The following is a 27944-nucleotide window of genomic DNA, read 5'->3' on the forward strand; positions in this document are numbered from 1 at the left end:
CTGTGATTGGCACAGCAGTGGTCAAAAGAGGATCCAGCATGGATCTAGCCTAAACTGTTGAGATGTTGAGGTTTCAAGGAAGATGCATGTTTACATTAGCATTATTCAAACTTCATGTAACGTGGGATGTTGTGAATTCAATTGTTCTCGGGATGAATAGAAGATCAAGTATTGTCCTTAAACAATAGAACAGTAAAAACAACATCTGTGAACCAATATTTGTAAAAGAATACAACTATCTCCTTTTTAAGAACGGAGAATGGAAGCAGACAGTAACTATAGCTAAAATTGTTGGAATCATTTTGTTTGCTTAAAGGCAGTTGTGGAATACTTGTTCAAGGGACTTAATAGCTTTTTATTGCTTTACATATTCAGAGCTTCTCCTCAGTCATCATGGCTCACTGTTGTAAATGTTCCATGTTTGCAAATCTGGCCGCAAGTCTTTCAGGCAGGGCATCCACAAAACAAGTGTTATACCCATTTGACTTCGAATGGAAATGTTAATTAAAAAAAAAAGGCAAATACTACATTAAGAGCACCGTGGCAAAGTGGAGAGTGTCCCAGTGCCCGGAGGCTGTGTTCATCATCTTTCTGAACTGTGAAACTATCCTTTCTTTTCTTTTTGACCCTTCCTTCATTTGCTACCACCTTTAAATCTTCTGCAAGCAGTGAGATCAAAACCATGTTGACAGAAGCTTTTGTAAACAATGGGGTAAGAAAAATGCTCAGATACAGCATCTGTCTGAGCGCAATATGCATCTCTAGAATGAAGACTGCTCTGTATATATGCTCCTGAAAATGAGATCTTAGACCTGTCTTTCTGGAGAGCAGACCTCCGGTTTGGAAATACAACATTGACACTTCTAGAGGGCAGAGTATTGCGGGGCGCTGTTGAAGTGGTGATGCTTTTACCTATAGGTTACTGGTTTGAATCTGGCCAGTTCAATAAAAATATTTTAATATGTTCCAAGGTGAAGGATGTGATCCATATATGGTTCCACAGAGTGTGGTAAATCTCCTTTCTAGCTTGTAGCTCTCGTTTCCCATTTTTGCTCTGTGCTAAGTAGGGAGCTCTTTGGAACCAGTTGTTGAAACAGTGCAGAGTAGTGGGGCCCTGCTCTCCTTGGGGTCTCCAGGCTGAGGCAAAGGTCAGAATTGTATCATACACGATAAACTTGCGTGGGTTATCGACAGCCTGCTGTATGTCACAGGTTGAAGTTGAATGATATTTTTCTGAAAAACAAACTGTTGGGGGTTGGCCATTTTCATGGTTTCTGAATCTGCCAGCAATTCTTTTGAAGGCTTGGAGTTTTGGAAAGTAAAAGGGGGGAGGAAAGTCTTATGTGACTGTCCCCTTCAGAGAAACATCATCACTGTTAAGTTTCTCTTTGTGATAGCCACTTCAGGAGGAAGATGAAATGCTGAATTACATTTGAGAAATGTTGTTAGATGTCTGAGATGAAATCATGTAACCATGTCTTAGATGAAATAGTAGAATGAGGGAAGAAAGAATTGTTTAGATTAAAAGGGGGAAAAGAAAAGCCACCTCAAATCTCTAAAACTCTTTGGGAGATTGTTTTTCTTCCTTTAGACTTTTGTGAGAAAACCTGGGGTCTGTGACCAAGAGGATCCGTATGTCCTAACCTGAGAGAACTGGGTCACGTCACTGGGATTTTATGCCTTTGCCTGTATGCTAGAAATGGAAATATCTCACCTCCCTTCTTGCACTAAGCCAGCTCCTAAAAGGTAGGAAAAATGGATTGCCAAAAATAAATCTTTTTTTCCCCTTGTCTCTCTGCAGCAATTTGGCAAAATCCTTGATGTAGAGATAATCTTTAATGAGCGTGGCTCCAAGGTAAGTCCTGTTTCTGTACCTGCTTCTCTTGTTTTGATTCCAGAGTAAAAGGCAGTTCATTGCCTAGAGAATATACTCTGTAGAGATCAGCAGGAATTAGTGTGATGGGGGAAGGGAAAAGCTATTTTGGGGGCTGTCTCCTGTCCCTCTGACTCCAGACTCTGAGCATGGTCATTTCTGGGCAGCATGTACAAATGCTCCTAGACACTCCTGCCTCTAATGTGGGATCAGGTTCCCCAGCGTTTTGAACACACAGGGAGTCAGTCACTCGAGCTTTCATACCAGCCCATTTGCATTGCACTAGCAATGGGTGCCCTGTGGGGAAGGCAGAATTAGGTAAAACAGCTTTGTGTGATGGGGGACTGTAAGAACAAAGCCTAACCCACCCACCCCCCCAACCACATTTTTGTTGCATTAAAATACTTCTATAGAAAAACCGTCATATCTCATATGTGAAAGGATTTTATTTACTCTATTTTGCGGACTTACTTGGCACTTCTGAGATACTGACCTTTCATGTTTGAGATATTTGATGCTTAATATAAGCATCCTCATTCCTCTTGCCCTGCCCCGTTTGGACCTCTCCCCACTGAATTTGCATTCACACACCTATTTTCATCGTACAGATATATTAAGAGGGAGGTTTTGTTGAGGGTTAATGGTAACTTATTTCTCTGGAGATGAGATTTCAAATGTTGCTCAGGTCAGCTGCAGAGAGATTCAGTGATCTTTGTCCTAATTGGCAATTGGTTCTCATCACATAACCAGTATCACCACAATGACAAATTGATGTGATTCTCTCTCTGCCCAGGAGGTTCAGCACTGGAATAGCAGGGAGTTTTGCAGGTCAGGAGCGAGGTGCATTGCCAAAGCTCTATGGGGGAAGCTTGCACAGTGCATGTCTATACTCTGCTTGACTTAATCAATGCTAAGATTCCCATTTTCAATTAAAACAAAATTTCCCTCCTCCCCCCACACACGTGTGCACACATGTGTGCATGCACACAAGAGATTTTGAAGTTGCAATTCAGCTAAGCAGTTTCGGTTTAGAGTCTATGCCTTTTGCTTGGATTTGAGGTTCACAGTCTTAAGGTGGCCTCTTTGCTTCAACATATATTCCAGGGTATGTTCATGTTCAGAGCCCTCTGCAAATTTCCACCCATGTTGCCCAAGATGCATTCTGAAATTCTTCAGTCTCTGTATTAGCTGGAAACCAGAAAGCAGTTGATCTGTATACGAAAGAAATGAGTATTAGCCCTTTCCCCATCCTTTGTGCTTAATACCATGGTTTTTTTGGTTGGGGTGTGTTTTGTTTTTTTTTTTTTGTAAGACAGTCCTGAACAAGTAAATGTCTATATGGCTTAGTTAGAGTTTTATTTCCCTTTGTGGATAAAAATCTATATGCTTTACCAAAACAATCAGCTATGCTGAGTTTATAAATAGTTATTCTGCTCTCTGCTGTTCTTCTGATACTTATAAGCCAGAGCTATCTGTGAATTAGTCTTGATTTTAGTCATTTCTATTTGGCTTTGGGAATAGCCTCTGGCCTCTATCAAATCCCTACTTGTTTGGATGTAATTGCAAAAGAAAGAAAAAAAACAAAACAAAACTGGCCTGGCAAAGTGGTGAGCCCTATCCTTCGTTCCCCACTGCCTGTGCTTTCCAGAACAGTGTTTTTCTCTCCACACATGAACTTTACTCTCTCTCTTCCATCCATACAGCCCTGTATTAAACGCCAACGGCTGCCCTTTCCCTTCTAGGCAACGCTAATGTTGGAGGCTTTCTGTGAAGATTTATGACTATGAAAAGTATCTTTTTGTGCACTTGTTTAAGCCCAAGGCTTCTGGTTTTCAGTTAAAACAAAAATTATTGCTGAAGAGTTCCTTGACAAATTTTATCCTGAACACTTAATAAATGTATGAAAAAAGAAAGTGATCCAAAGAGATGTTCTTCCAGTCCTTGACCATGCAGTTTTCTACTGCTTTTTTGTCATCTTAACAGCAAAAAGCAGTTGCAAAACTGAGAGCCTGTATGAGGGATCGGGCAGAATCTGAACAGAATGAGAAAACACCCAAAGAGTAATTTTGTGGTATCTTTGCATCCTTCTCTACCCAAAATAATTCCTGTTTTAAAAAGAATGCAAGTTTATTCCTGCTTAGCATGAAAATGGGAGGCCCCAGTGTTTGAGTGGGGTGTAGCTGCACGAAGCACCTGGTATTCACATAATAATGGAAAAACAACAGTTTGGTGATCTGATGGTGAAGCAAAGGAAATGGATCTTTCTGGAGGCCACTCACTCACTCTTGGGTTCTTCCTCCACCTTAAGGAAAAAAAAAAAATCTGAATGCATTTTCCTGCCCTGTGGTTTCCATTCTAATCTAATGATATGAAACCTCTCTCTCTTCTTCTCCTCTTCCTCTCTCTTGGGAATCCGAAAGCAGATGCTCCTGCTGCCTGCCTTGTGCTGTGTTCTCAATGCTCCCTTCCCTTCCCTGGGTTCCTAAGGGTTGTAGTTTTGTGTATATGTTTTGTAAATATTTAAAAGGTACAGTGGTAAACCCCAAAGTGCCCTGGGTTCGTCCCCGCCCAGTGTACGGTGGGGTTGAGCAGCGCTTTGTCCCTGCCAAGCTGTGGCAGGAGATCTCTGCTGGGATCGCTCTAGTGCTGGTTGGTAGGAGGGACTGGAGGAAGCGTGTGGGTTGCATTCTTCCTTTTGAATCCACCTGAGATGACCAGGCAGTTTTCTTCGACAGCCTGGGGGAACTAATCAAACTGGCTGCATCTTCAGGATCTCTGTATATTTAGGAAGTTTGGTGACCAAAGAGAGAGCAGCATGTGTCCTTCGCAGCCACCTCGCACCTCAGGTTCTTGCATTCGGCTTAGGAAATGTTATTTGTTGACTTTCTGTATCATAGCAGAGTAGGAGGCAGTTAATAATTAGTTTTGCTGATTCTCCTCTCAAAGCAATGTGAATTCTTGTTTCCTAACTCGATTTCTGCCCAGATTCAATCTGTTTAGTAGGATTATATGGGCCCTGGTAAACTTCATACTGATGCTGCTTTGCTACATATGAGAAACAAGATACAAACTTTAAACATCCCTTGAATTTAATTTTTATTCTTGCTTAATAGAATGACATCAGTCTTCCCTTGATGTGTTCGGGGTATTTTGCTTGCTTCCAGGAAACTAGCTGTTTGTTTCATTTGTCCTGTTTACCATTACATTTCTAGTTCTGACCTGTATAAGTGCCTTTAAATAGCATTCTGCTCATGGTTGCAGTTTATCATGCACTTCACTGAACCGTGAATAAAACACCTCCAGAGGAAGTCAAGAGAGAAAGGATTCCTGCTCCTTTTGTTAGTGGAGATGCATATTTTGGCACTGTTGTGCTGAACCAAACAAGTGGACATATTTGCAGAATTAATGCAGTCTGCCTGTGTAACGAGTACCCTGTGGCATTCATAAAGCTGCAGGGGAAGGGAATCCAAGCTTTTTGCTCATCAGCTGCATACCGTGTGGCATTCCAAGATGTGCCCTCGATGACATTCAGAGACCAAGAGTGCATAAGCGCACAGCAAAATCTTGGCTGAGAGGGAGTTTTTGGTTTGTTTTGTTGTTTGTTTTGGGTTTTTTTGTTTTGGGGTTTTTTTTTAGATTTTTAAATGGTAAGTGTTCATATTAGTGCAGATTGCAAGCGCGTGGTTTCAGGATAGTATAAGTTTATGTCCCTCACTGCCTTCCATTTGGGAGACCCAGATCTCCAAGTTCTTGTATAGGACTGAAGTGTCTAGAAGCGCTTCATATTTAATTAAAAAATTGGTTGTATAGTAGCTTACATCTTGTCTTCAAAAAGAAATTGCATCTATTGGTGAGTGGAGTTCTGTAAGTAAACCTGTGCTAACTAAAAAGTGAGGAAACACTTAGGGTTTTTTTTTATATTTGCAGTTAACTGTAGGTTAAGATAAGAATATGAATTTAGGTTTTGATAACTGCCTAAAAGACTGTATGTTTGCAGGTGCATTTATTTCTTCTTTGAATGGATTAGGCCCTTTGAGCTGAGCCACTCTTGTTCTGGACTTAGTTTCCGCTCAGTGAAATAGATACAACCCCTTGTTACATAAAATAAATTAGAGGTCTTGTTTTCATTTTAATTCTATTTTTGTAATTTTTGCTCAGACAAAAAATTGAGCCAGAAATACAGTTGAGCCAGAAATACAGATAGTATTATTAACACAAAGAGGTTTAATAACAAATTAAGTACCAGAGACCAGCGTCGCTTTCTCAGGTCATCAAATCCCTTTATAATGCCAGTGGCATGAAGGAGGCATGACCTGTGTCCCTTTATTCTAGTTGAGTGAAGTACAGTTTTATGCCTTCAACTCAGCGATACTAAACTAATGAGTTAAATTAGTCCATACACTGAACTGATTTATTTAAGGCTGAAGTTGATGGCTTGATAGTATAAGCTGATTTACTGCTCCTGTGGGAGCGCCTTCCCAGTAGTGTTTGTTTCACTGTGTAGAGAGTTGAATCCAGGGTGCTAAATTAGCAAAAAAACCTGATGCAACAGGGAGAGAGAGAGGAATGAGCTTGTCCTCTGCCAGTTTAGCTAGTTGAACTGACAGACCACACAGTAAGATCCACGATCGATCGAGGGGAGGAGGAGGAGCACACAACCAGGGACAACGCGGGGCCGTGAAGCCCCTGACCCGAGCTGGCTGGAGCTGCTCTGAAGCCCCAAGCTCTCGCTGAGCAGCAGTGCTGGCCAGGCTCCCGCCATTCACTCCCAGCCTCTGCCTCCTCCTCGGTTTTGCAGGAGGGAATGGCAGTGGAGCAACACAACAAGCTGGACTGGGGAAATGATCCAGCTTAAAAATAGCCCTGCAGGGTTTTTTTGAAGATACATTAATGTTTTTTTAGCCAGATTAATTCTTGCATCTGGTTCACCAGATTGCACAGGTACACAGACAGGTGCTTTTTGCGTATGTGCCTTAATGCACACAAATTGCGGCACGGGGGCAGGGAGGAGCTGGAAGAGCTGCTGAAATGGTGGCAGCTTGGTTTACGCCAGTTCCCTCACCAATTTAGTGTGTGCGTTTGTGTGGGTAACTTCAATAATGTGTTTCTGAATTTCATGCTGTTAGTGCATTCAGTCCTGCTCATCTCAGGTGGATTATAGCTGAAACCCTCCTACTCTCTCCAAATGCCTTGGATACAGGTTGCCTAAACTGCTGTCTCCTTGGCCATTTTTTCAGGCTCCTAAAAGTTTGTTTATTATGGAAATAAGGGCGGGGGGGGAGAAAAAACTTGGTTAAAAACAAGCACAGCAGCAGATGATGGCAAGGCCGGTTGCTGGCTGCATGCTCCAGTGGTACAAGGCAAAGACGCTGCTGCTGAGGTGACTGGTCTAAACTCCGTGACAAATGAAGGGTTAACAATGCATGGATTTCAAAGGGCTCTGTTTAGTTTCCTTTGGTTTTATTTTCTTTTTTTTTTGTTTTACTTTTTTTTGGTTTTGTTTAATTTCTGTGTTCTGGCCACACCCAGGAGAACCGTCTGCTTTTGATTTCTCCCTTTACGGTTACATGGTAAATTTTCTTTCTCATTCTTCAGAGATGGAAACGTTCAAATACTATATATATACATTTATTATTTTTTTTCACTGCTCATCATGTTGCTTGTTATTTATTGCAGAGTCTGAGGCCAGACTAAAAGGGTGGCAGTTACTCGGTCTCTTCAGGCCCTTTGAATAAACCTTTGGGTAAAAAGGGGTTAGTCTGGCACTGCAAATTACTCACCAGTCCTAAAAATGTTTGCTGGGGTTATTTAGTGTTCGCCGGGTACACTGCAGCTTAAACTTATTTTCTGCTTGGGAGAAGTCCCTGGCAGTTGCTGGTGGAAAGGAATTGTTGAAAACTTCAGCCTTGTTATCATAACAGCCTTATTAAACCCAAGCTATTTGTATAATCTAAATTTTAGAAACCTTAAGTCTTTTTTTTAACCCAGGATTGTATCTTCCCTTCCTCTGGCTCCATACCTACTACTATGGAGCAAACCAGTACCTGCTATAAAGCTAAGCTAGTAAATACTGAACATCTGCCACCTCTTTTTTTTTTTCCCTTTCCTTTTTTTTTTTAAGGGCAAGACAACCTTGGGAGGGAAAACTGAGAATTGTTTGTTTTATATGTATTTAGGTACAAATTAATCCCTATTCTTTACAGGTCATCTGTGAGAAGGAATTAAAATTATATGTGTGTGCTTTTTTTTCTCTCCCACATCAAAAATATGTATATGTAATTGCTAGTTTTTAAACTTAGAAATAACAAAAATGTCAAGCGTGGCTCACCTATTTTTCCTGATGAAAATTTGAATGTCTAAGAGATGCATTAAGAAGACAAACCAAGGGGGCACAAATACTGACTCTGCCATAGTCAACTATGAAAAGCGTTAATTTAGCATTGACATTAAATGGTTCTCAACAAAGAGTTGCACGAGCTAAGGACTGATCTGTCAATAAAACAAAAATTGTCATTAATTAGTTATGTTGTTCAGAATCAGATTAATTCTGTTTTAATTCACGTTGTTAATTATTTTCATATAGTCTGCATGTGGATTGTACCCTACCTTGAGATAACTTACTAAAAATAGTGAAAATTCCTAATCAGTTTAAAGATATTTAATGATCATGTGGTTTTTAAAATCCCATACAGACTTCACTAATTGCAAACAAATGTGAATTAAAGTAGTCTTAGTTTGGTTCTAGCCTGCACAGATTAATGTCTAAAAAATTACCTTCCCTCTGCTCTCCAGCTTTCAGTTTGCATCATCACTGAAGACATAAATTTCATTCAGTCTCCACAGGCTTGTCTAGAACAAACAAATTTTAATGTAAAAAGAGAAGAGGGAAATAGAGATTCCTATTGCAGTCTTTACCTCTGCTCCTCCCCCGACCTTTTAAAGATGCTTTTTCCCCATTATATAGAACCAGAGGGAAAGGTGTTGCTCTATTTCTCAGTCTTGCCTTTCCCTGTAGGAGTTCTTTGAAGCAGACAGGATACCCTGTCCCTTCATAATCAGCTTTGCTATTACACCCCCCGCATCCCCCCTGGTTTCCTGCAACATATTTGAGAGTTATATGTGGTTGAGCTGTTTTATTAGCCCTGATGTCTTGTAGCTCCAATTTTAATTCATTTAAACAGAAAACTTTTATGCTGTTCTGAAAAAGGCATCAGTTTGTTATTTATATAGCTTTTTATTTATAGCTGGAGAAATGAAATTATCTGAAGCTTTAGATTACTGGGTTGGGGCCCAAAGGAGCGCTCTCGTTGATCTCAACATTGCAGTACTTGGCTAAGTTCTTTTGTTATTGCTGTTCAGGGGAAAAAAAGAAAAAAAAAACAAAACAAAAAAACCCCAAACCCCTGCATTTTACAAATGTGTAGCCGTTCTGTGCTGGAAACCTAGCTGTGGGTGATAAAGGTCAGCATGTGCAAACGGCTTGGGCTTTTTAAGATTAGTATCGTAAAGACCTTTAAAAAGCACTTGAAGAATGATGGCTTGCTTGTGTCCTGTTGCTAACAGTGCTTAGAAATTAAGATGCTTTTTTTGGGGGGGGGGGGGGGGGGGGAGGGTGTCCAGTCCATACATACCGACCCTGAGCTGCACGGAGCGGGCCATGAGGCTAGCATGTCATTTCCCTGACAAGGCATAGCTGTAGATCACTCACATCACCTCACTCTCCAGTTAATATCAGGCATTTCCATTGCATCGAATGCAAGCTTTGTTCCTGCTCTTGAGGGTATCAGAGCCAGCAGAGGTTACTTTCTGTGCATTAAACCAGTATTTGCTTTATACCAAGCCACAGGAGCCAGTTACTCCTGTTCTTAAGATACCCTAAAAGCAGAATGCAACGAAGTTTGTTTGTTTGGCCCTACTCTCTGTAATGGCATGAAGAATATCTCATCACAGTTGTCTGTAGTAAGATACCATTTGTTACTAGTTAAAATCCTAATTCACTTAGTCACGTTGGCTCTGTTTTAATGTCAGTGCACTCATCTCCGTGGAAGGAAGCATGATCTCTTACCCTGCCCTGTTACGTGACTGCATGAGTTGGCAGCAGCATGAGCATGTAGGACAGGCGTGTTGCATGTGCCTTCATGGATGCGGTAAACCTAAATTCGTCTAACTAAAGGGACATTTTAGTAGTCTTCTAGCCTTTGTGGTTGCTCCAAGCAGGGCATGTCAATTTTTCTCAAACCTCATGGTCTAACTAGGCAGAGATTTGTTGCGATCCACGGCGCAGAGGTTGCCATCTCAGAACAAAGCCAAGTAAGATGGGTAGCAGGGTGGGAGGGAGGTAGCAGTGAGTCAGCAGTGTCAGACAAAACCTGCCTTTACTGATGAATCAGTATTTAGGTGTTTGGATTTACACTCAAGTCCAACACAGTACTCATAGATAGGAAAATTTTGAAACTAGAATATGTGAAACTAAATCTTCATGTTAAGTAATGTTTATTTGATGGTGCCACCTAGAAGCCCTGCTTACTTTCAGGGCCCCATGCGTTATTAGGGAAGTTACAGGCATAGGAGTAGACATGAGCTGTGCCCCGAAGAGCTTACAAGGGATGCTTTACAAACAGCCCTTCCTCTCAACAGTTTTCTAAGGTAGGTAATTATTATTGTCTCCATTTTACAGGTGGGAAAAGCAAGGTTCAGTGTTTGATTTGCCCAAAGCTTCGCAGAATTCCTGGTGCCAGGCGTGAACTCAGATCGCTGCTCGCTCTTGTAGCAGTTTCTCAAGAGAACGAAGTGCTGCTCAGTGTTGATGTCCTGTACTGTGTATGGGGTGGGCGGGGGGGTCCTGAAAAGCATGCGTGTTAATTAGCAAAGGGGAGAGAAGCCCCACTTGGGCTTGACCAGCTCGCCTATGTCGGAGCAGGGTTTAGTGTTTTTAAACAAACAAACAAACCAAACAACAACAAAAAAATTGTCTCGAGTAACTTTGTACTTCTTTTTTGGTCTGGCCTCAATTGCTTTTATGTTTTCTTTTTTTTTAATTACTCTTATTATTCTTATTATAATTACAGATCCTTTATTTTATCGAATTTAATTTCTTTCATTTATGAAACATGCATGAACCAACAATGTGACTCTAGGAGGTTATTGCTGAGTTGTGCTGATGTCGATTTCATACTGTGATATTTTTTCTCTATTTACCTAGAGATCAGTATTTCAATATATAACGATGTGCATGTTTTCCCCCCTTCTCCCGCTGCATGCAGGGATTCGGGTTCGTAACTTTCGAGAATAGTGCTGATGCAGACAGGGCCAGGGAGAAATTACACGGCACCGTGGTAGAGGGCCGTAAAATCGAGGTGCATGTCTTCAGTAATTCAATTTCTTCTTTATATTTATTCTTTTGATTTCTTTTTGTGTCTTGCCTCACTTATTTCACATTTGGATCCCAGTCTCGTGTGTGCGTGTGTGTTTGTGTCTGTGTCCTTCACCTCCCTGCACTGAAATGTATAAAAGTTTAAACCCCTTACGGAATATTTTTATTGTTGTTTTGGGTATTTTTTTCTTTTCTTTCTTCTTTTATTAAGTTTTTTTCCCACCCACTCCAAATTTTTGCCCTTCTGCTGTCTTGATTTTTCCTTTGCTTCAGTTTGCGAGGCTCCGATTTCCTGTTACCAGGCCTGAACAAATCTAACTGAAAGAGTACTGTCCGACTTCTAACTCTGTGTCCAAAAAAGAAAGCAGGGGGCCACCCAGTATCCTCTCTTTCCTCCGAGGCCAGTTCTCCTCCACGCAAGTGCGAGATGATGCCTGTGGTGGGGAGGGGAGGGGAGACACGGGGCAGAAGCCCCGAGTGGGCTGTGCTATACACACCGCTGGTTTCTTGACCTGCCCACGGTCAAGAGTCGGCTCGGTGAAAGCTAATCCTTAAACTTTCTAGCTCTCACCGCAGGGGAGTGAAGGGTTAATGTTGGCTGGCCAACATGGCCATATATCGGGCATGGCTGGTGTTGGCCAGTTTGGTGTTCCACTGTGTTGAAGGCTAACTGGCGTCTTCCTTCTCTCCCTCTTTCTTTTAAAAAAAAAAACAAAACAAAACAAAAACAAACAACAAACCAAAAAGTACAAATATTAAAACAAAAAAGCCGCCGTTTTTGAGTAAGATGTCTGCATATTTTGCTTTTTTTTTGTTTTTTTTATTTCCCTTTTCAATGGTTTAGCGTTTAGGGCCCTTCACTTGACTCACTCTTTCCATGGTAACTATACACAATGCTGGCGATGGTACGAGTTGGCGGTAAGTGAAACAAAAGCGCTAGAGAAGAAGCTTTTTTTTTTTAATTTTTCTTAAAATTACAAAAAAACGAAATTAAATAAGAAAGAAAAAAATCCATCTGCCATCTCACATTAACACTACGAAATGTGATTTGACTTGTTGTCCCCACCCACCTCCTTCCCCCTTCTCCCCCTTTTATTTTCAATGCTGTTGAGTAATGCCGCCTGGACTTTGGATGTACATATCGTTTTGTAGCAGTCTGAGCTGTTTGATTACTGACTTCATGGTGATTTCCCCTTGCACATCTTACTCAGAGTTACTGAACTCCAGTTTGGCTGGTTTTTATTAATGCACCCATTTCCTCTTCTCTCTCTCCTGCCCCTTCTTTCTGCTGCTCTCTCTTTCTGAGACCTGTTTGTAGCTGTTACTGTTTGTTTTCTCTCTTTTTCTTTCTCTCTCTCTCTCCCCCTCCCTGGTTTATTTCTTTACTGAGTTAAATGCAGCTGTTGGTCTCTTTGCTGACTGGTGGTTTCTGATCGGTTCTGGCAATTTTTCCTTTAAGTGCTTGTGTTGCACTTTGCTGTAGCAGCTGATTTCAGGCACTCGCTCCATCTTAATGATTGTCTGTGAGACCCTATCTCCTCCCTCCTCCCCTCCCCACCCTCTGAATCAATTGTGTTGTTTTTTTTCTTTCTTTTATCTGTGTGTGTTTAACTGCATGCTCTCAGTCTCATCATTGTTGTTTCCCATTCTTTCTTTTTAAATGTGTAATGTTTCTATTGTTTTGGGGCTGAAACTAGAGTAAATGTAGCTCCAGACTCCCCACCCTGCGTACGCTCACCATCCATAAGTCTCAAGGGCCCAAGGCAGCTTTTATTTTTATCTCCTTTTTTTTTTTTTTCTCTTCTTCACTCTGGCCTCAATTCTCATTTGGCATGGGTTTTGATAAATTACTGATGCTGTATAAAGACTTCACCCTCCTTGCAAGAACTTTGAGGCTGTCTGACACGGGGCTGCAGTAACTTGGCTTCCAAACTGGTCCATCTTTTCTTTATCAGCACCATCTCTGTGGTAACACCCCACTTGCTTGAGCAATCAAACCGCTTTGAACTATGCAGAGCTCTGTAAAGAGGGTGGAGGGCACAATAAAACAAAAAAAAGACCCAGGTCTACTGCTACGTATTTCTTCTTTTTGATCCATGAGATTTGTGACAAGGAAAAAATAATCTGGAAAAAGATTTGAAAACGATGGGGAAGAAATCGGTGAATATAGACTGTCCAAATGCTTGGTGGTGTTCCAGAAATCTCGAGCCTTGGGAGTTCAAATCTAAAGCTGATGGACTCCAGGCTACCTTTTTCTATCTGAAAAGTACGCCTGCCAGCAACCTGCTGGGCCCCAATGCCAACGGTGAGCTTGAGAAACAAATCAGCTTGTGCATCACCTGGTTCAGTTCCCCTGCCCTGGGCTGCAGAAATTATCACTGCCTCTCAAACAGAACCTGGACAAAACCTCCAAAGTTTTGCCCTTTCGATCAATGAGCTGAAAATAAGCACGTACCAACGGGTGGCAGGGTGGTGGAGAATCTGCACTTTACTCTGGTTGGCCTTTTGTTTAATGCATAATTTTAAAGTGCCACGTTTAGCTGTAACTTTTATAATTAAATGGCAACTGTTAAAAGTAATTTAAAGATTGCATTCTTGTAAAATTAGTTGTTCAATTTTTTTTTGCTCAGAGCAGTATAGTGTGTGTGTGCGTGTGTGATATCTGAGAGTTTTCCATCGTTTTCCCTAATGTCCTATGCTTCCTTCCCTCTCCTCCCCCTCCCCTTTCTTACTTTTAGGTTAACAACGCCACAGCGCGAGTGATGACCAATAAGAAGATGGTCACACCTTACGCAAATGGTAAGAGAGACTGTACTAATGATGAGCTGAAAGGTTTGAAGAAAGACAAAAGCTTCCTGGTGAGGGAAAAGCCTCTCCTCAGGACAAAAAAAAAAAAAACACCCAACCAGAAGAAACCAACAAAAACCCCACAAACCCTAATTTATAGCGTTATTCTTCAGTATAATTCCTAAGCATTTATGGAGGGATACCATGTTACAGATAGAGAAGTGGGGACAGAGGAGTAGTGACATGCCCAGTGTGGCCAAGCTAGGAAAAGAAGCCAAGGACCGATGGGTTTCCTGCCACTACTGCAAGCTGATGCTTTACAGTACTCCTGAGTCTCATTGCCATCACGTAGATACCTAAATATGAATGCAGAAGCATAACTTAGGATACATAATTGGATATATCTCAGTTTAGGTTCTAACTGTAAAAATAGAGCTGTCCCCAAGCAGCCGGGAAAACAGAGGCATTGCGCTGCTTGTTTGCTCACTTTTTGTTACAGACTGCGCCTGTGTTCAGTCATTTTCCAGTGAACCTGAATAGAGAAAGACCAAGTTGTTTGGGTAATGAAGAATCCTGTTTCATCAGGATATCTTGGTTCTTCTGTCTGTGCAGTAATTTTATTGCATAGGCATATATAGCATAAAAAGTCATTCTTCTCCTGACAGAACTGAATGCTGCTTTGATACAGATTTTGAATCTGAGTCTTTGTCCTGAAACAGGCAGAAAAATTATTTTTGGTCTGAAAATGTTCCCAAACAGCTTCAACAGGGCAGGAAGCTGCATATAGGTAGCTGCTAGTGTGAGAATCTGTTTTGATTACAATGTAAGACTTGGAAGTCAGAAGATACGAATTTTATTTGTGGCTCTGCTACTGACTTGTTGTGTGGCTCTTGGCAAATAAATCTTTTTTTGGTTACAGAATTGGGGAAACGGGCAGGCAGAAAGGCTGGGATTCTGAGTCTCGGTGTCTGAAAGGAACCAGGAGGTTTTGTAGTAAAAGGCACTGCAGCCATGTTATGTTGTCCTGAAAACAAGGGCAGAAAATGCATATGACTATTTGGTAACGAAACTTGGCTTACTTGTGAAACCCTGATAACAGGCAGGAATATTTTGCTTTCGCAGCCAGCAATTTATAGCCAGCTTTAAAGCTACGCAAAGGTATTTAGTATTAGGCCAGGCTTAAGGCATACTGATGAGCGGTCGTATGACTGTTGTTAATTTGAGGGTTGATCCCAGTTCTCTCATTGCCACCACTCACTCGAGTATTTTGCCATCAAGGTGGGCAGCACAGTGGCAGCATGCCCAGTCTTGCAGAGGGAGCGTGCATTGCATCTCTCATTGATACTCTGCCAGCAGACGAAGGGGTGGTGGGCTGCAGTTCACAAAGTTGTTCGTGTGGTTTCTAGGCTGGTTAGAGGTGTTAAAGCACAGTAAGTGCATCAGGACTCCAAGACAGAGGAAGGGTATGGATTTATTTAAATAAAAATACCTGTGTGATTGCTAGCTGAACAGCTGAGATCTTTCCTGAAAGGAATGCTTTGTGGAAGCCAGCCTAGATCATGATGCTAGCTTTGCACCCCTTGCTTCTCTCCCCAGATAGAAAGGTGGGGGGTGCGATAGATACGTTTCTCGATCTGACTATGAAGTGTGTTCCTCCTCATATCCCAGCGATGACTTCTTTAAGCACTATTCTCTTGTAGGTTTTATGTTGATGATTTGCAGTTCTTGCCAATTATCCAGGTGATACTGAAATCAATTCTCTGGGAAGGCTTTCACCTGAAAAGCAGCATAAAGTAGACAGGAAATACTAAAATAACACGGAGAGGAGAAAATGTGAGCTGAATAGACTGAATTGCTTTTCTGCACCATAGTCGTGTAATTCAGTTAGTGAGGAAATTCAGACACTGTTGCTTTTTAGCAGATCTCTAGCAAATAAGACAGAAGGGTGTTTTGAGAATTTAAGTTTATAAATTGACTTGCCTGGGATGACAGTCTGGGCCAGTGGCCTTAGAGAGGTTTTGGATCCGTCAGCGTTCCCGGTGAAAGCAGGGAGGAGCTGGAAGAGCTGGCAGCAAGGTTCATGCAGGGAACACAGGGTCGTACGGTGCTCGTGGCAAATATGCATATAAGGTAGTTGGCATTCCCTCAGCAGCGCCTCTGCCGTGCTGCAGATCAGCTGATGTTTTGCTGTTCCCTCTGATACAGCGACCTATACCTAGAACCTGACATTAGAAAAAGGCAGTTGGCCTCCATCTACACCAAGGGGGATTGAGGCAAAGCTGAAATTGGAAAGAGCTGTGCATGTGAAGCTGGGGCGCAGGCAAAAGACTGTTCCCTGTACCCACGCTGCCCACTCCTTCTCTTGGTGTAGATTTTGGCATTCACTGCAGTCTTTGTTGTTTCAGGTTGGAAGTTGAGTCCTGTGGTTGGAGCGGTGTACGGCCCTGAGTTATATGCAGGTAGAGCTTAAGTAGACACTTCCACTTCTGCCGTTTAACTGCAGTGGTGTTTGTTTATGTTCTCAATCTGCTGTTTCTTTATAACCTTTTTACATTTTGTTTTTGTTTTTTTGTTTTGTTTTTTTTCTTTTTAAAATTAAATCAGCGTCCAGCTTTCAAGCAGATGTCTCGCTGGGCAATGACGCCGCAGTGCCCCTGTCAGGAAGGGGGGGTATTAACACTTACATTCCTTTAATCAGTAAGTAGCCCCCATTGGTCCCTGTATTGTTACTGTGCTTGAGTTAATGATGACCTGTTACCCTTCTTCTCTCCAGTCTGTATAATATATACTTGAAAGGATGGGTCTCGCTGGGAATGAGTTTACCTTGAGCCAAAGTATACTGTGCAGTGGCTGTAACTTGTTCATCTGCAGTGTGTTTCTGTACTGGTGAATGGGTCTTTCTGAGTGATGAGGAGGCTGCAGAACAAGGGGAGGGTGTGTGTGAGGAATAGGCCATTCCCTTGCCCCCCTCCCTCTTTTGAAATCAAAGAAACCAAACAGACAAATCCCTAAAGTACATATTATACAAGCTGCTAAACCGCGAGTCTGCAGGGCCCCCAGTGGCATGCACCTGGACGCATGTTGGGTTGGGTTTGCGCCCTGCGACGCCTTTCCTCTTGGTATCTGTTTATTACATGTTTGCAGATGCCTCTGAGGTTTTACATCATTTCATCATGAGCCAGTTTACTCCAGTGTAAAGCGTAATAAAGCAGGCCCCACTATACATGGAGCCAGATATTGGTCGCGCTTGTTAAACGAAGGTGGGCTCTCAGTAAACTGGCACTTTATGGGAAATTTCTGCTGCTGTTATATGGGCTATCTTGTCTTTCAGGCTTTAAAATGAACATACAGAGGATTGGGTGGCAAAGAGTGGGAGGGGAAAGGAGGGAAGAGACTGATGTAAGTTGGTTGACTTTAAGGGCCTCTTGGCAAATTATTTTAAAGAGCCTCTGCAGTTTTGGAAGAGCCGCCTGCTATATTGATAGTAACTCTCTGCGCTTCTCGGACTCTAACCAGGCTGCATGGCGGTGTCAGAAGGCGGGGGGATTTGTACCCTGTTTGTGGTGGGTGAGGCATGCCAAAGCATTAACCTCTTGCATGCCAAACCTCTCTGCAACCCCTCTTCCCCCAAAGGCCATGGTGTAGCAGGAAGTATGTATCGGATGCTTGCTGGGTTATAAGCATGCCCCTCTGCAGGATTGATGCAAAATGTCCCACCGCTGTGGAGCTATTGTGTCACTGTTTGAAGCAGACGGTTGTTCTCTGGGCAGGAGCTCGGATCCTTTTCACCCTCCACCTTGTCTGTCTTTACAGTTCCAGGCTTCCCCTATCCAACTGCAGCCACCACAGCAGCCGCATTTCGGGGAGCCCATCTGAGGGGCCGAGGAAGGACAGTGTATGGGGCAGTCCGGGCGGTACCTCCCACAGCCATCCCTGCCTACCCAGGGTAAGCACTGAATCACAAGAGCAGAGTGCTCTGCACAGCCGTGTCAAATAGCTGATTGGTTAACCGAAAAATAACTAAAATTGTCTGGATGGTGAGAGTCAGGATATTGCTAGTGCCAGAGCATTCTGCACACTATGGCATCCAGTGGGGGCAAATCTAAATTTTTCCATGTTAAGTTCTTGACTGAAACAATTTTCAGTACTTGCAACAGCTTAAAGCACTGATGGATTCCTTCTTATAATTTCTCAATTTGTCTACATGGTATTTGTCATCCATTGACCCAATATATTATAGCGCTGCTGAGAAGGACGCAAAGAGAGAAGGTCTAAAATTTCTAAAAAGGTTCTGCTCTTTGCATTCCACTTGTGTTTTCATATTCAGGAATGAGGAGTATTATCCATTACCTTCATGCCTCACCATCTGGCAGTAGGACACACAAGAGCCAGTTACCCACAATGGATTTGCTTTCTTTGTTGGAGACGGTTTAAAAAGGTTTAAAACAAAGATTAATCAAGTCCATTAATTTAAAGTTGGGAGTGTTTGGGATATAGGGAGAACGAAAGTGCAGCGTTCTTCTAACTGTTGTATGAAGCAATGGTGAATGTGTGGCCTTAGCATTCTTTGCCCTCTGACTTTTCACTAGTAATGCAGTGGAATGATGCTTTTACAAAAGAGTATTCTGCTGTTTAAAAATACAGGGAACTAGGTTTGTATGTGAGTTTTGTTTTGGGTTTTTGTTTGTTTAAGTGTGATGGAACGACAGATAAATCAGCAAATCCCTTCCAAACTATCTTTTTTTTGTTTCTGATTTTGAGGATGCTTTATGCATATTGCCTGTCTCTGGAATTTTACTTGCCATATTTTACAGGCAACGTTCTCAGAAAGAATAGGAGTAGGAATGGATCCTCCAACACAGAGAAGTGGACTGACCCTTTTTTCCTGTAGACTAGCCCCAAAAGGGAAAAAAATAAATTATAGATATTTTATTAAAAAGGGAGGTGGAAGCCACACACATCAGTGCAAGGAGCTGGCCTGATATATGCTGGGTAAGCTCGCAATACCTTCTGTAGCAGGCTAAGTGGCAAGAGCTACTGTGGCCCTTTCTTTTTAGAGTCCTGTCTGATATTTAAAGTGGAGCTTAAGGAAGCAAGCTGCAGTGGTCGTGTATCTGTCTAGCTTTGCTCTCCAGCAAATCTGGCAATCTTTGAATTTAATTCACTGGAAGACTTTAAATGAAACCTCTTGTCTGAACACATTGGCCTTCCAAACAGTGTTTCTTCTAGGTTTTCAGATCCACCTCTTTTTGCCACTGCTCCTGGTTCATATTCTATATCCTCTAACCATAGCCTCTGACCTGCAACTTGTCTGTCTGTTGCTCTAAAAATGACCCAGTCTGGTTTTATTAGGAAATGCTCCACAGTGAAACAGAGAAGCAAAGCTGAGCTAAGTGCTGCCGTCTAGCAGAATATGAAATACTGCACTGGGGAGGGGGGATGTGCTCTTCATCCCTGGGAGTAACGGCTGGAGCATTCCTAGCAAGAGGCTGTCACGAGTGGCGCACTGGGAGGGACTCTAGGCTTGTCTTTGATATAAATCCAGCCTGAGTCCCATATAAAAGGTTTATTTCCATTTGGAATATGGGCCAGGCTCCAATGATTATCACTTCCAAATACTGTCTCATGACTGTGTTTACTTATGTTACGTTGAGTTTGTCTGACTCTGCTGACTGATTTCATGTCTTCATGGGCAGCATACTATCCAGTAAACATTTGCAGGGCAGCAGTAAACAAGGCAGGTTCACAAATGGACCAGAACTGTCCCTAGTCCCAAGCACTGGGATGTAATTAACTAATTCTGGTGTTTATTGTCATCATAGTCTGAATCTACAAGATATTTTGTAGAGGGAATTTGATTCCTCGTGGAATAATACAAGGAACTGAATAGCACATTTTGTTGCAGTAATGTTTGGGACAGCCACTGCTCCATGTGGGCACTGGTGACCTCCATGGAGTCAGGGGCAGGCACACATTCCTGACACCTTACCCTGCATCAGCTGCTTTCTTCCTAGCCAGTGGAAAGATGACACCATAAGATCAGTCAGCAACACGAGTGATGAAGACATAGTGAGTAATGTGGAAGAAGACAGTAAAGTAAGCTGTAGGTTGACTCAAACCTTGTAGAAGGAATTGGTTTTCACAAACCTCAGTGGTGTTTAAGTTACAAAAATTAATGGTCTCACTGCATTTGAGAGCTTAGCAGAAGTAAAAAAAATACAGAATGTAGATTAATAAAAGCTTGTTGGAATTGCCATACTGGATCAGACCTGAGGGCCATTCAGGTTAGAGTAAGTTTTAACAGTGTCTAGTGCTAGATACTCCAGAGGAAGGTGCAAGAAATCATATTGTTCTTAATAGTTTTAACATTTATTTCAAGAACTTGAACTAAGATTTACTAATGCATATGTGGAATGTAAATACTTAATGTATGGACATGGACGTTTATCCAGGGAAGGCTATTCATACCTTAAAAGCAATTGCTCAGACCATTGGAGTGGATGTTAGATAGTCACCTGAGCCTGACTTCAGAATACAAATGCAACCTTCAAATTATAACTGAGGCGGTATTCAATAGAAGTAAGGAGACATTATAACCTCTGATATGTAGCATGAGTAAAACCTGTACTGGAATATTGCCCTGCTTTGTAGCAGCCATGCTTTCTGAACAAGAATGCTGACAAATCACACTTCAGACCAAAAGCTGTAAGAATTAAATCAGTCTGAAAAAAAACTTACCTACTGTAAAACTCAAAACAAATGAGCTTGATCAATTTTGTTTCTCAAACCATACATTAGGCATTGACCTGTTCATGGTCATTAAGTACCTATATGAAGAGTAGGCTTGCCATGGTAAAGAATAATTTAGTCTAGGAGTGTAAATATATAGAGGATTCACTGACTTGAAGCCAAAAGTAGATAAAAGTCGTACTAGATATAAGGCAATAGGGTGCTTTGGGGGTTTGGAGTGGTTTTTTTGGTTCCTTTTACAACAAAGTCAACTGTTGGTACACCTAAATGATATGATGGCTGCTTTACAAAACTAGCATGTTTCTTTTTCTCGTGGATGTGTTTTAGCTCAGCTAGTGGGCTTTTTGTAGATGCCACTGAGATTTGATGGGCTGATGGGCTGCTTTATGCTTCTGGTCAGTCTATATAACCAGAATGGTCTCTGTGGTTCTCAAATAAAGGAATTCTCACAGTTTTTGCTAGCATTAAGAATCACAAATATGAATATTTAGCATATAAATAAACCTTGCTAAATATCAGCCCTGGCAGTTGGCGTCAGTCAAGTCCTAACTGAAGGAGAGATGGAGGATGCACGTGTGCTTTGTTGTTTGGACTCAGGAAGTCTTACTCTTACTTGTTATTAGTGTTCCTTGCAGTTTTCTCTGGAGAGCTGATGCTAGCATCTCTTGCTGACAAGATTCTAAGTTACAGGAGTAGTGGCCTGATCCAATGTGGTAATGCTTATATTCATCCAACTGATTGTGTTCAGAATAACTGTTAAAACTGCTAACCTGTTCATAAACCAACAGTCACTTCCTCTGTCATGCATTTGCCTTTCCTGCAGGAGCAGGTGGAGTATCACTGCTAAAACACTCCTGGTCCTAGATAGAGAACCCAGCAATGTAAGTCACTGCCCCAGGAGCCAAATTCTTTGTGATGTGGTTGTAAAAATTTAGCTTCAACAAAAATGATCTTATGGCCTGCTTCTCCCTGCTGAAGTGGCTCCCCTCTTCCTCTAACAAGGATCTCTATCTTCATATCTGTTCCCAACGCTCTTGGAGACCATAGTAACTCTGTCCATTGGGAATGGAGTGTACTTTTCCTGGGGAAGACAGCAAGACTAAATTATTCAAGCAGTAGCTAACACTGCAACAGATTTTTTTTTTTTTTAATATTTTATTTTACTTTTTAGTAATAGCATGCAGAATTTTGGCAAGATCTGCTGGGCTTTTTTTGTGTGTGCGTGTCTTACAATAGGTGGGTGTCTGAGGGTGGCAGGCTCTTGGCAGCATTTCACATTCCATCTGATGAGTAAAAAATGATAATCAAAAGAAAAGCTAGTGTTCTATACCTTCTTTTTCCTTAATGCTACTGGTAAGTCATGCACATCAGGTCCATGAACATCACAGATGGTGGGGCTAAATGTTTTTTGAAGCCTTGAGCAAGTTTGTGCAGAGCTATTCAGAGGACAAAGCAGGAGGAAATTCCTCATTATGAAGCACAGGCTGAATTCAAACGGGTGGGGGGCATCCCTTCTCTTCCTTCCTCATCCTTCCCCGACCCCTGTCCCCAAAGCGAGCTGCACAGTCTTATGCTAGCGAATGCTCTGTTAAGAGCGGCTCTTTGGGAACCCCAGGCTCTGGTTTAACAGTTTTCCTGCTTGAAGTTCTGAGAGAAAGAAAACTATAGCTTAAAGCAGAAAAAGCACCATCCCATGGAAACCCTTCCAGTTGCTCCTCTCTGCTATGGAATAGGTCGTTACTACCAGGGACTCCCACTGCACCTTTCAATTCTCGGACCTTGGACCAGTCACCTAACCTTTTTAGCTCATTATCTCTGCTTGTGAAAGCAATGCATTGTGGGTATTTTTGGTTTTTTCTTTTTAATTACATTTCTCTGTGTTTACTTTGATCAGAATTGATTGACTTGTTTTCCTGAGGTGTTGCATTGGTTCTTTAAGATGCTGAATAATAATACTTTGCATGCTTGTGTGATCAGCCAAATCTTATCGCATGTCTAATGTGCAGGGTAAAAGCAGGTGATGTATGGATGTCAGAAACAAAGTCGTGCAGCCTTGTGAAGCTCTAAATACATAATCATACACAACTCTGAAACGTGCTTCTGACATAGGTGACTCCAGCCCCTGTGGGACGCCTTCTGAGGGGCTCCTCGATTTCACAAGCCCGCTTCATGAAGCCAATGTTACCGTGTGTTTAGGGGGTAACTAAAATCATTCCAGGAGAATAACCAGAGTGGAGGCTTCTAAACCCTTGTTTCTCTTCTTCAGGACATCAGATCTTTTTGAGTCTATTTTTATTGTACAAGATGGTGGTTCCCCTCCCTCTCTCCTTTGCATACTGTCTCCCCCTCTGCCCGCCCCTTCCCCCTTTGCATGCCATGGAAGATGACTTGGAGCCGTCTAGCGTGCGTGCGCACACACATTCTCTCGCTGATTTGCTCCTGCCAAAAGCCCAGGTTGTGGATTCATACATCACCTGCCTGTGTAAAACGCATGTGCATGCTGCCGTCCTCAATAACCGGAATGTGTTTTCTGTTCTTTTGTTTTTTGTTTTTTGTTTTTTTGTTTTTGTGTGGATTTTCTGCAGTGTGGTTTACCAGGACGGATTTTACGGTGCTGACCTCTATGTAAGTACACACACCGGAGCCTTCTCGTCCCCAACCCCTGACAAGCCAGCCTTTTTTTTTTTTTTTTTCTTTTGGTTTGTTTGTTTGGTTTGGTTTGTTTTTTTAAAATATCATTTACTTTAATTTTCTTCTTCCTTGTGGATATATATATTTATATATTTAGGAATGCAAGCATGCTTCTCTGTCACTGCGCTTGCCCCTGGGTGCAAGACCTAAGCCTTTGGGTTTCCTGATCATTGCCAGGGTCAGTTTACTGGGTGTCCTGTCCCCCACATGCACACTGCTACTAATCAGCCTGAGAGATGATTAGCAAATTAAAATTTCTCTCAACACTTCTCTCGTTTACATAATTTGGATGTAAAAATAACAGGACTGGTTTAGCCTCAGACCTTCCCTTTCCTTCTCCCCCTCCGCCCTCCCCTTTCTCTCCCCTCTTGGGGCCCTTTCAGGTTTGATTTGTGCAGCCCACACTAAACTGAGCGAGCTGTATGTTTAAAAATGTTCATGTGCCATGGGGATGTGGAGATTATCCCTTTGGGGAAGACACTGGGACTGATTAAAAATGGAGACCGAGATGCTAGAGTGAAAACTGACATCTCATTTTGCTGGTAGAAATGGTACCTAAATAGGCTAGATTCTCTTGCCTCTTTGGGGAATTGTAAAGTACAAATATGTGGAGGTGTTCGGTTAGAAGAGTCAGCAGCCTCCTCCTGTCTGGGAATTAGCTCTGATACCATGGGAGACTTTGTCCTGTCATTGTCTTTGTCCTACCCAGCCAGTCCATATTGCAAATCTCCAGGGCATCTGTGTATACGTAGGTGGGTTGTGGATGGAGGGATTCTGACTGGCCAGTGAGAAAAGCGGTTTCCTCTCCGATGGAGAGCTGTTGCAGAGCAGCTGTGGTAGGAATATGCCTTTCAAAGCCAAAACATTCAGGTCCACTACTGCCATCGCAACTTGTGGCCTGCCTACCTCTAGCAGAGTTCCCTTTCATGGTATTGTAGGTAATAGCTCTTTGGAGCTGGGGCAGTTTTGTATTGGGTAGCGGCACAGTTGTCGGCGTGGATTTCATATCCCCGCTCCTTTGAAGGTGCTACTCCTGACATTTATAAAGAGGAGCCTGGGGTTAGACTCAAGAAAATGGATGGAATTGGCTTTTGGATTTTGTTGGCTTATATGGAGGGTCAAGTCTTGTAAAGGCACTTTACCCAACACAGTTACAGCAGTTGGAAGGCATGCTCTCTGAGCATAGAGAGATTGGGTGCATTTCTTCATTCTTACATATACTATCGTGTGCACAGTCCTTTAAAAATTGATCTGCCTAGTCAAGTGTTCCTTTATAAAACTGTGTCAAGGACTACAGAGGGTTCTGGGTTTTCCCACCTCACTCCTAAAACACCAGCTTTATAGACCACTGACTTTGCTACAGCAAGTAAGCAAGCAAATGAGCAATGCTTAGTGCCTCTTCCCTCAGTGTGTGGCATATAAGAGGCTGTCGTGTTGAAAGGGAAGGCTAGCCAGGGTTACTCCCTATTTCTTTTGAGAAAGCTCCTTCAGAGCTTCCATTGCAGGTGGGGAGGAGAGGCTTATTTAACATGTTTTAAGGACAGAGACTTCAATAATGAAGAATCCCCGTAACCACTTGGTGCTGCGGTGGTAGCATCACATAACACAAAACCAAGCCCCCAAGTCAGGTTAGAACAGTTAGGTGGACTTCTGAAGACTTTGCTGTTGTTGGCAGTGGTCTCACTGTCAGAAAGCAGGACGATAGAAGAGGGGACTCATTAAGGTAGATGGTGGTGTTTTTCCCTATGTTATCGCTGCCCAGAGCCCCCCAATGGAGCTCAGGAAAAAGTTATAATCCAAACATGAAGTTACCCTTCCAAACAATTTGCTTGGCACAGGTGGAATGATTACAGTGTCCCTGTGCCCCACTGATTTGTCGTGCTTTTCAATGCAGTGCTTACGTCCCTCTGGTTGCTGTGAAAGGCTTGTCCTGATTGCGGAAGGGATGGCAGGGGGTACTGCAGTTAGGACTGGGGGGAAAGTTAAACTGAGGTTCCCCTAGGTCTTCTGAGTCCGTAGGGTTGTGTCAAGGAAGGGTGGAAAGCAGTTGAGCTGACAGGGAGTGGTTAGTGGTAGGCAAGATGAAGGGGAAGTGTCCCAAGTTTGGGCTGCTTTTTCTGCATACACATTATGCACTGATTTCTCATTTTCCTCCTCCTCCTCTTCCTCATTCCTTTTTTCTTTCCTGGGGCAACCATCCTGCTAGCCATTTCTTCTGTGAAGACGGCATTCCATCTCTTGTTGGATGCGTCCCACTCTGGCAAGACACCTGAATTCATAAAACAACCTGCCCCAGGATGCAGAGGGTTTCATTTCGGATCTTAAGAAAGGTTATCTTTCTTCTACAATGGGGTCAATCTGGGCGGCGGGGGGGAAACCCAAACAAACTCACCTGTGCGAAGACTGCTCCTGCCTGTGAAAAGCGTGCTTGCATCCACTGGAAAGAAAAGGCTGGTGAGCCCCGCCGCGGGCTGTTTGTATGATTGTTTCTTTCCACAGCTGTGTTTTTTTGAACTGCTCTTCCTGTGTTCTGTTATAGAATAGTCTTACAGGAACCAATCATTAGCGCTAAAATACCTCAGGTAGGAGTGCCAGTGTGACCTGCCAACCGATCAGATTGTGGATTGCAGTGGAAAAAACTGAATTATACTAACCATTCCAGCACCACATTAGAGATGGGAACAGAGGCTTTGTTAGGGCAGCGCAGACTCAAGTGTGATCCAAGCCCCCGCTATGGCAGGGCGGCGTGTGTCCAGATTTCACACCGAGTGGCTTTCATTCAAAAAAAAAAAAAACCATAAATTCAATGGAAGGGTTAATAAGGTCATGCTTGTCCCATTACCATGTAGAAGCACCTGCTGCAATGGACACCGTTGTCCTGTCACCTCTTTTAATTCATTCATGCTCATTCCTGGTGCACATATGCCACCCTTCTAATACAGAAATACTGGAACAGTTCTAGCCCTTTCTGCTTCTTAACTTCTGTTATAGGGCAGTTTGCGGGTGGAGATGACACATTTGAGATACAACAAATAAAAGATCCTAAAATTGGGCTCGCTGCCTAAACCTGGCAGGTGGTCAGACGTATCTAACTGGTACCATGAGTTACACATTTCTCCAGGGGTATGGGAACACTTTTGTGTCTTAGTGGCATAAAGGCTCTTTGGAGTAAAGAGGGCCAGCAACACGCTTTGTGTGCCCATCTAAGGCAGCAAGGGAAGAAGAAAAGGGAGGCTTATACCGTAGCCTACACTGACATAGTAAGCTCTAGTTTTGGATTTCCTCATGTTCTGGTTGGATTGATCACCTAATATGGACCTGAAGAGTGGAAGAGAAGATGGGCTTATTTTGAGCTGAACTGTATAGTCTTAAAGTGCTCATTTATCTACATTAACATGCTCAGTAATTGGAATGCTGCTTTAGTTGGGATTGCAGCTTCCTGTATATGTTGTGCCATGCTTGTGTTATTTCAGAGAATACATGACAATATTGAAAAAGCTATCATCTAATGTTAAAGAAGGAATTTAAAAAAAATATTTTCATGCTTCATTGATGAGCCAAGGACGATAACATCACAGAAGAGTCATTTTAAATTTGGGCTTTTGTGAATACCTGAGCAAATATGGTTGTTTGACAATTGACATCTATAGGCTCAAGCGCTACATGTTCACATGGGGAAAGGGGTTTAATGCAGCCCCAGCAACACTGGCAGGATATCCAGAGAAAGAGAACTTGAATTAAGATAAGCAACACTTACAGTTGTATTCATCTCTCTCACACGCTGCCCAGACAATCCAAAAGACTGTACCGGAAAGGACCAATCTTGATTTAGACAGTCCTTTTGGTTGTTACTTACTGCCCAGTAAAAATGCATAAGCCTTTTCCTTAGTTCCCCTATTTCCTTGCCGAGGCAGTGTTTAAACTGTACCTTTGATAGAAACATCTCTAACTTAACATCTTTGCAAGAAGCTCAGCCACACTCATTTCTTTTGAGATGAGGCTAAAGATTTTAAAAGCTGAACCTAGATGGGTAAAACTGTCCCTGTGGAATCACTTCACTTAAATAGATGGAGTGGGAGTTTGCATGGCTGTCCTGGGTTTCAGGGACTATGCCACTCAATGGTGTCTTCTGTTGCAGTTTCGCTGTGGCACTGGAGGAGTGTGGTGCAGCTAGCAAGGGCCTTTTTTTTTAATTGTTATTATTATTATTTCTTTTATTGGGAAACATGATTGTTCATGTTTGTTGAAGATGCTCTACTCTGTTATAGTTTATATTTACTAGACTACCCATAGTGAGTGGCATCAGAAATCACTAGGGGTGGTAGGACCACGTAGCTGAGGTTACAGATGAGCTCTGCATACCAGTTAAAGTTGTGTGTGAACAGGAATAGCAGGAGAAAATAACTGGTGCATTGGACAAGCTGAGCAGGGCTTTAGATGCATGGATGGAGTTATAGGTGGGTCCTGGGT

The 27944-nt window shown here is 42.4% G+C and overlaps 1 protein-coding gene across 19 annotated transcripts in view; it reads left to right on the forward strand.

Annotated features, from left to right (window-relative positions):
* Positions 1-27944, forward strand: part of RBFOX2 (RNA binding fox-1 homolog 2) — a 176093-nt gene that overhangs the window by 136255 nt on the left and 11894 nt on the right. For 10 of the 19 annotated variants that reach the window (XM_076338528.1, XM_076338550.1, XM_076338572.1 and 7 more), the window contains 7 exons: positions 1802-1855; positions 11137-11229; positions 13985-14045; positions 16439-16492; positions 16638-16730; positions 17847-17979; positions 23369-23408. In XM_076338528.1, the coding sequence (XP_076194643.1) occupies positions 1802-1855; positions 11137-11229; positions 13985-14045; positions 16439-16492; positions 16638-16730; positions 17847-17979; positions 23369-23408 (528 nt within the window). Of the gene's footprint in view, positions 1-1801; positions 1856-11136; positions 11230-13984; positions 14046-16438; positions 16493-16637; positions 16731-17846; positions 17980-21606; positions 21665-23368; positions 23409-26013; positions 26258-27944 lie in introns of those variants that run through there. The other 9 variants (XM_076338561.1, XM_076338703.1, XM_076338618.1 and 6 more) reach the window with 7 other exon arrangements.

The sequence above is a fragment of the Aptenodytes patagonicus genome, chromosome 1, assembly GCF_965638725.1.
Source record: "Aptenodytes patagonicus chromosome 1, bAptPat1.pri.cur, whole genome shotgun sequence".
Taxonomy (NCBI): domain Eukaryota; kingdom Metazoa; phylum Chordata; class Aves; order Sphenisciformes; family Spheniscidae; genus Aptenodytes; species Aptenodytes patagonicus.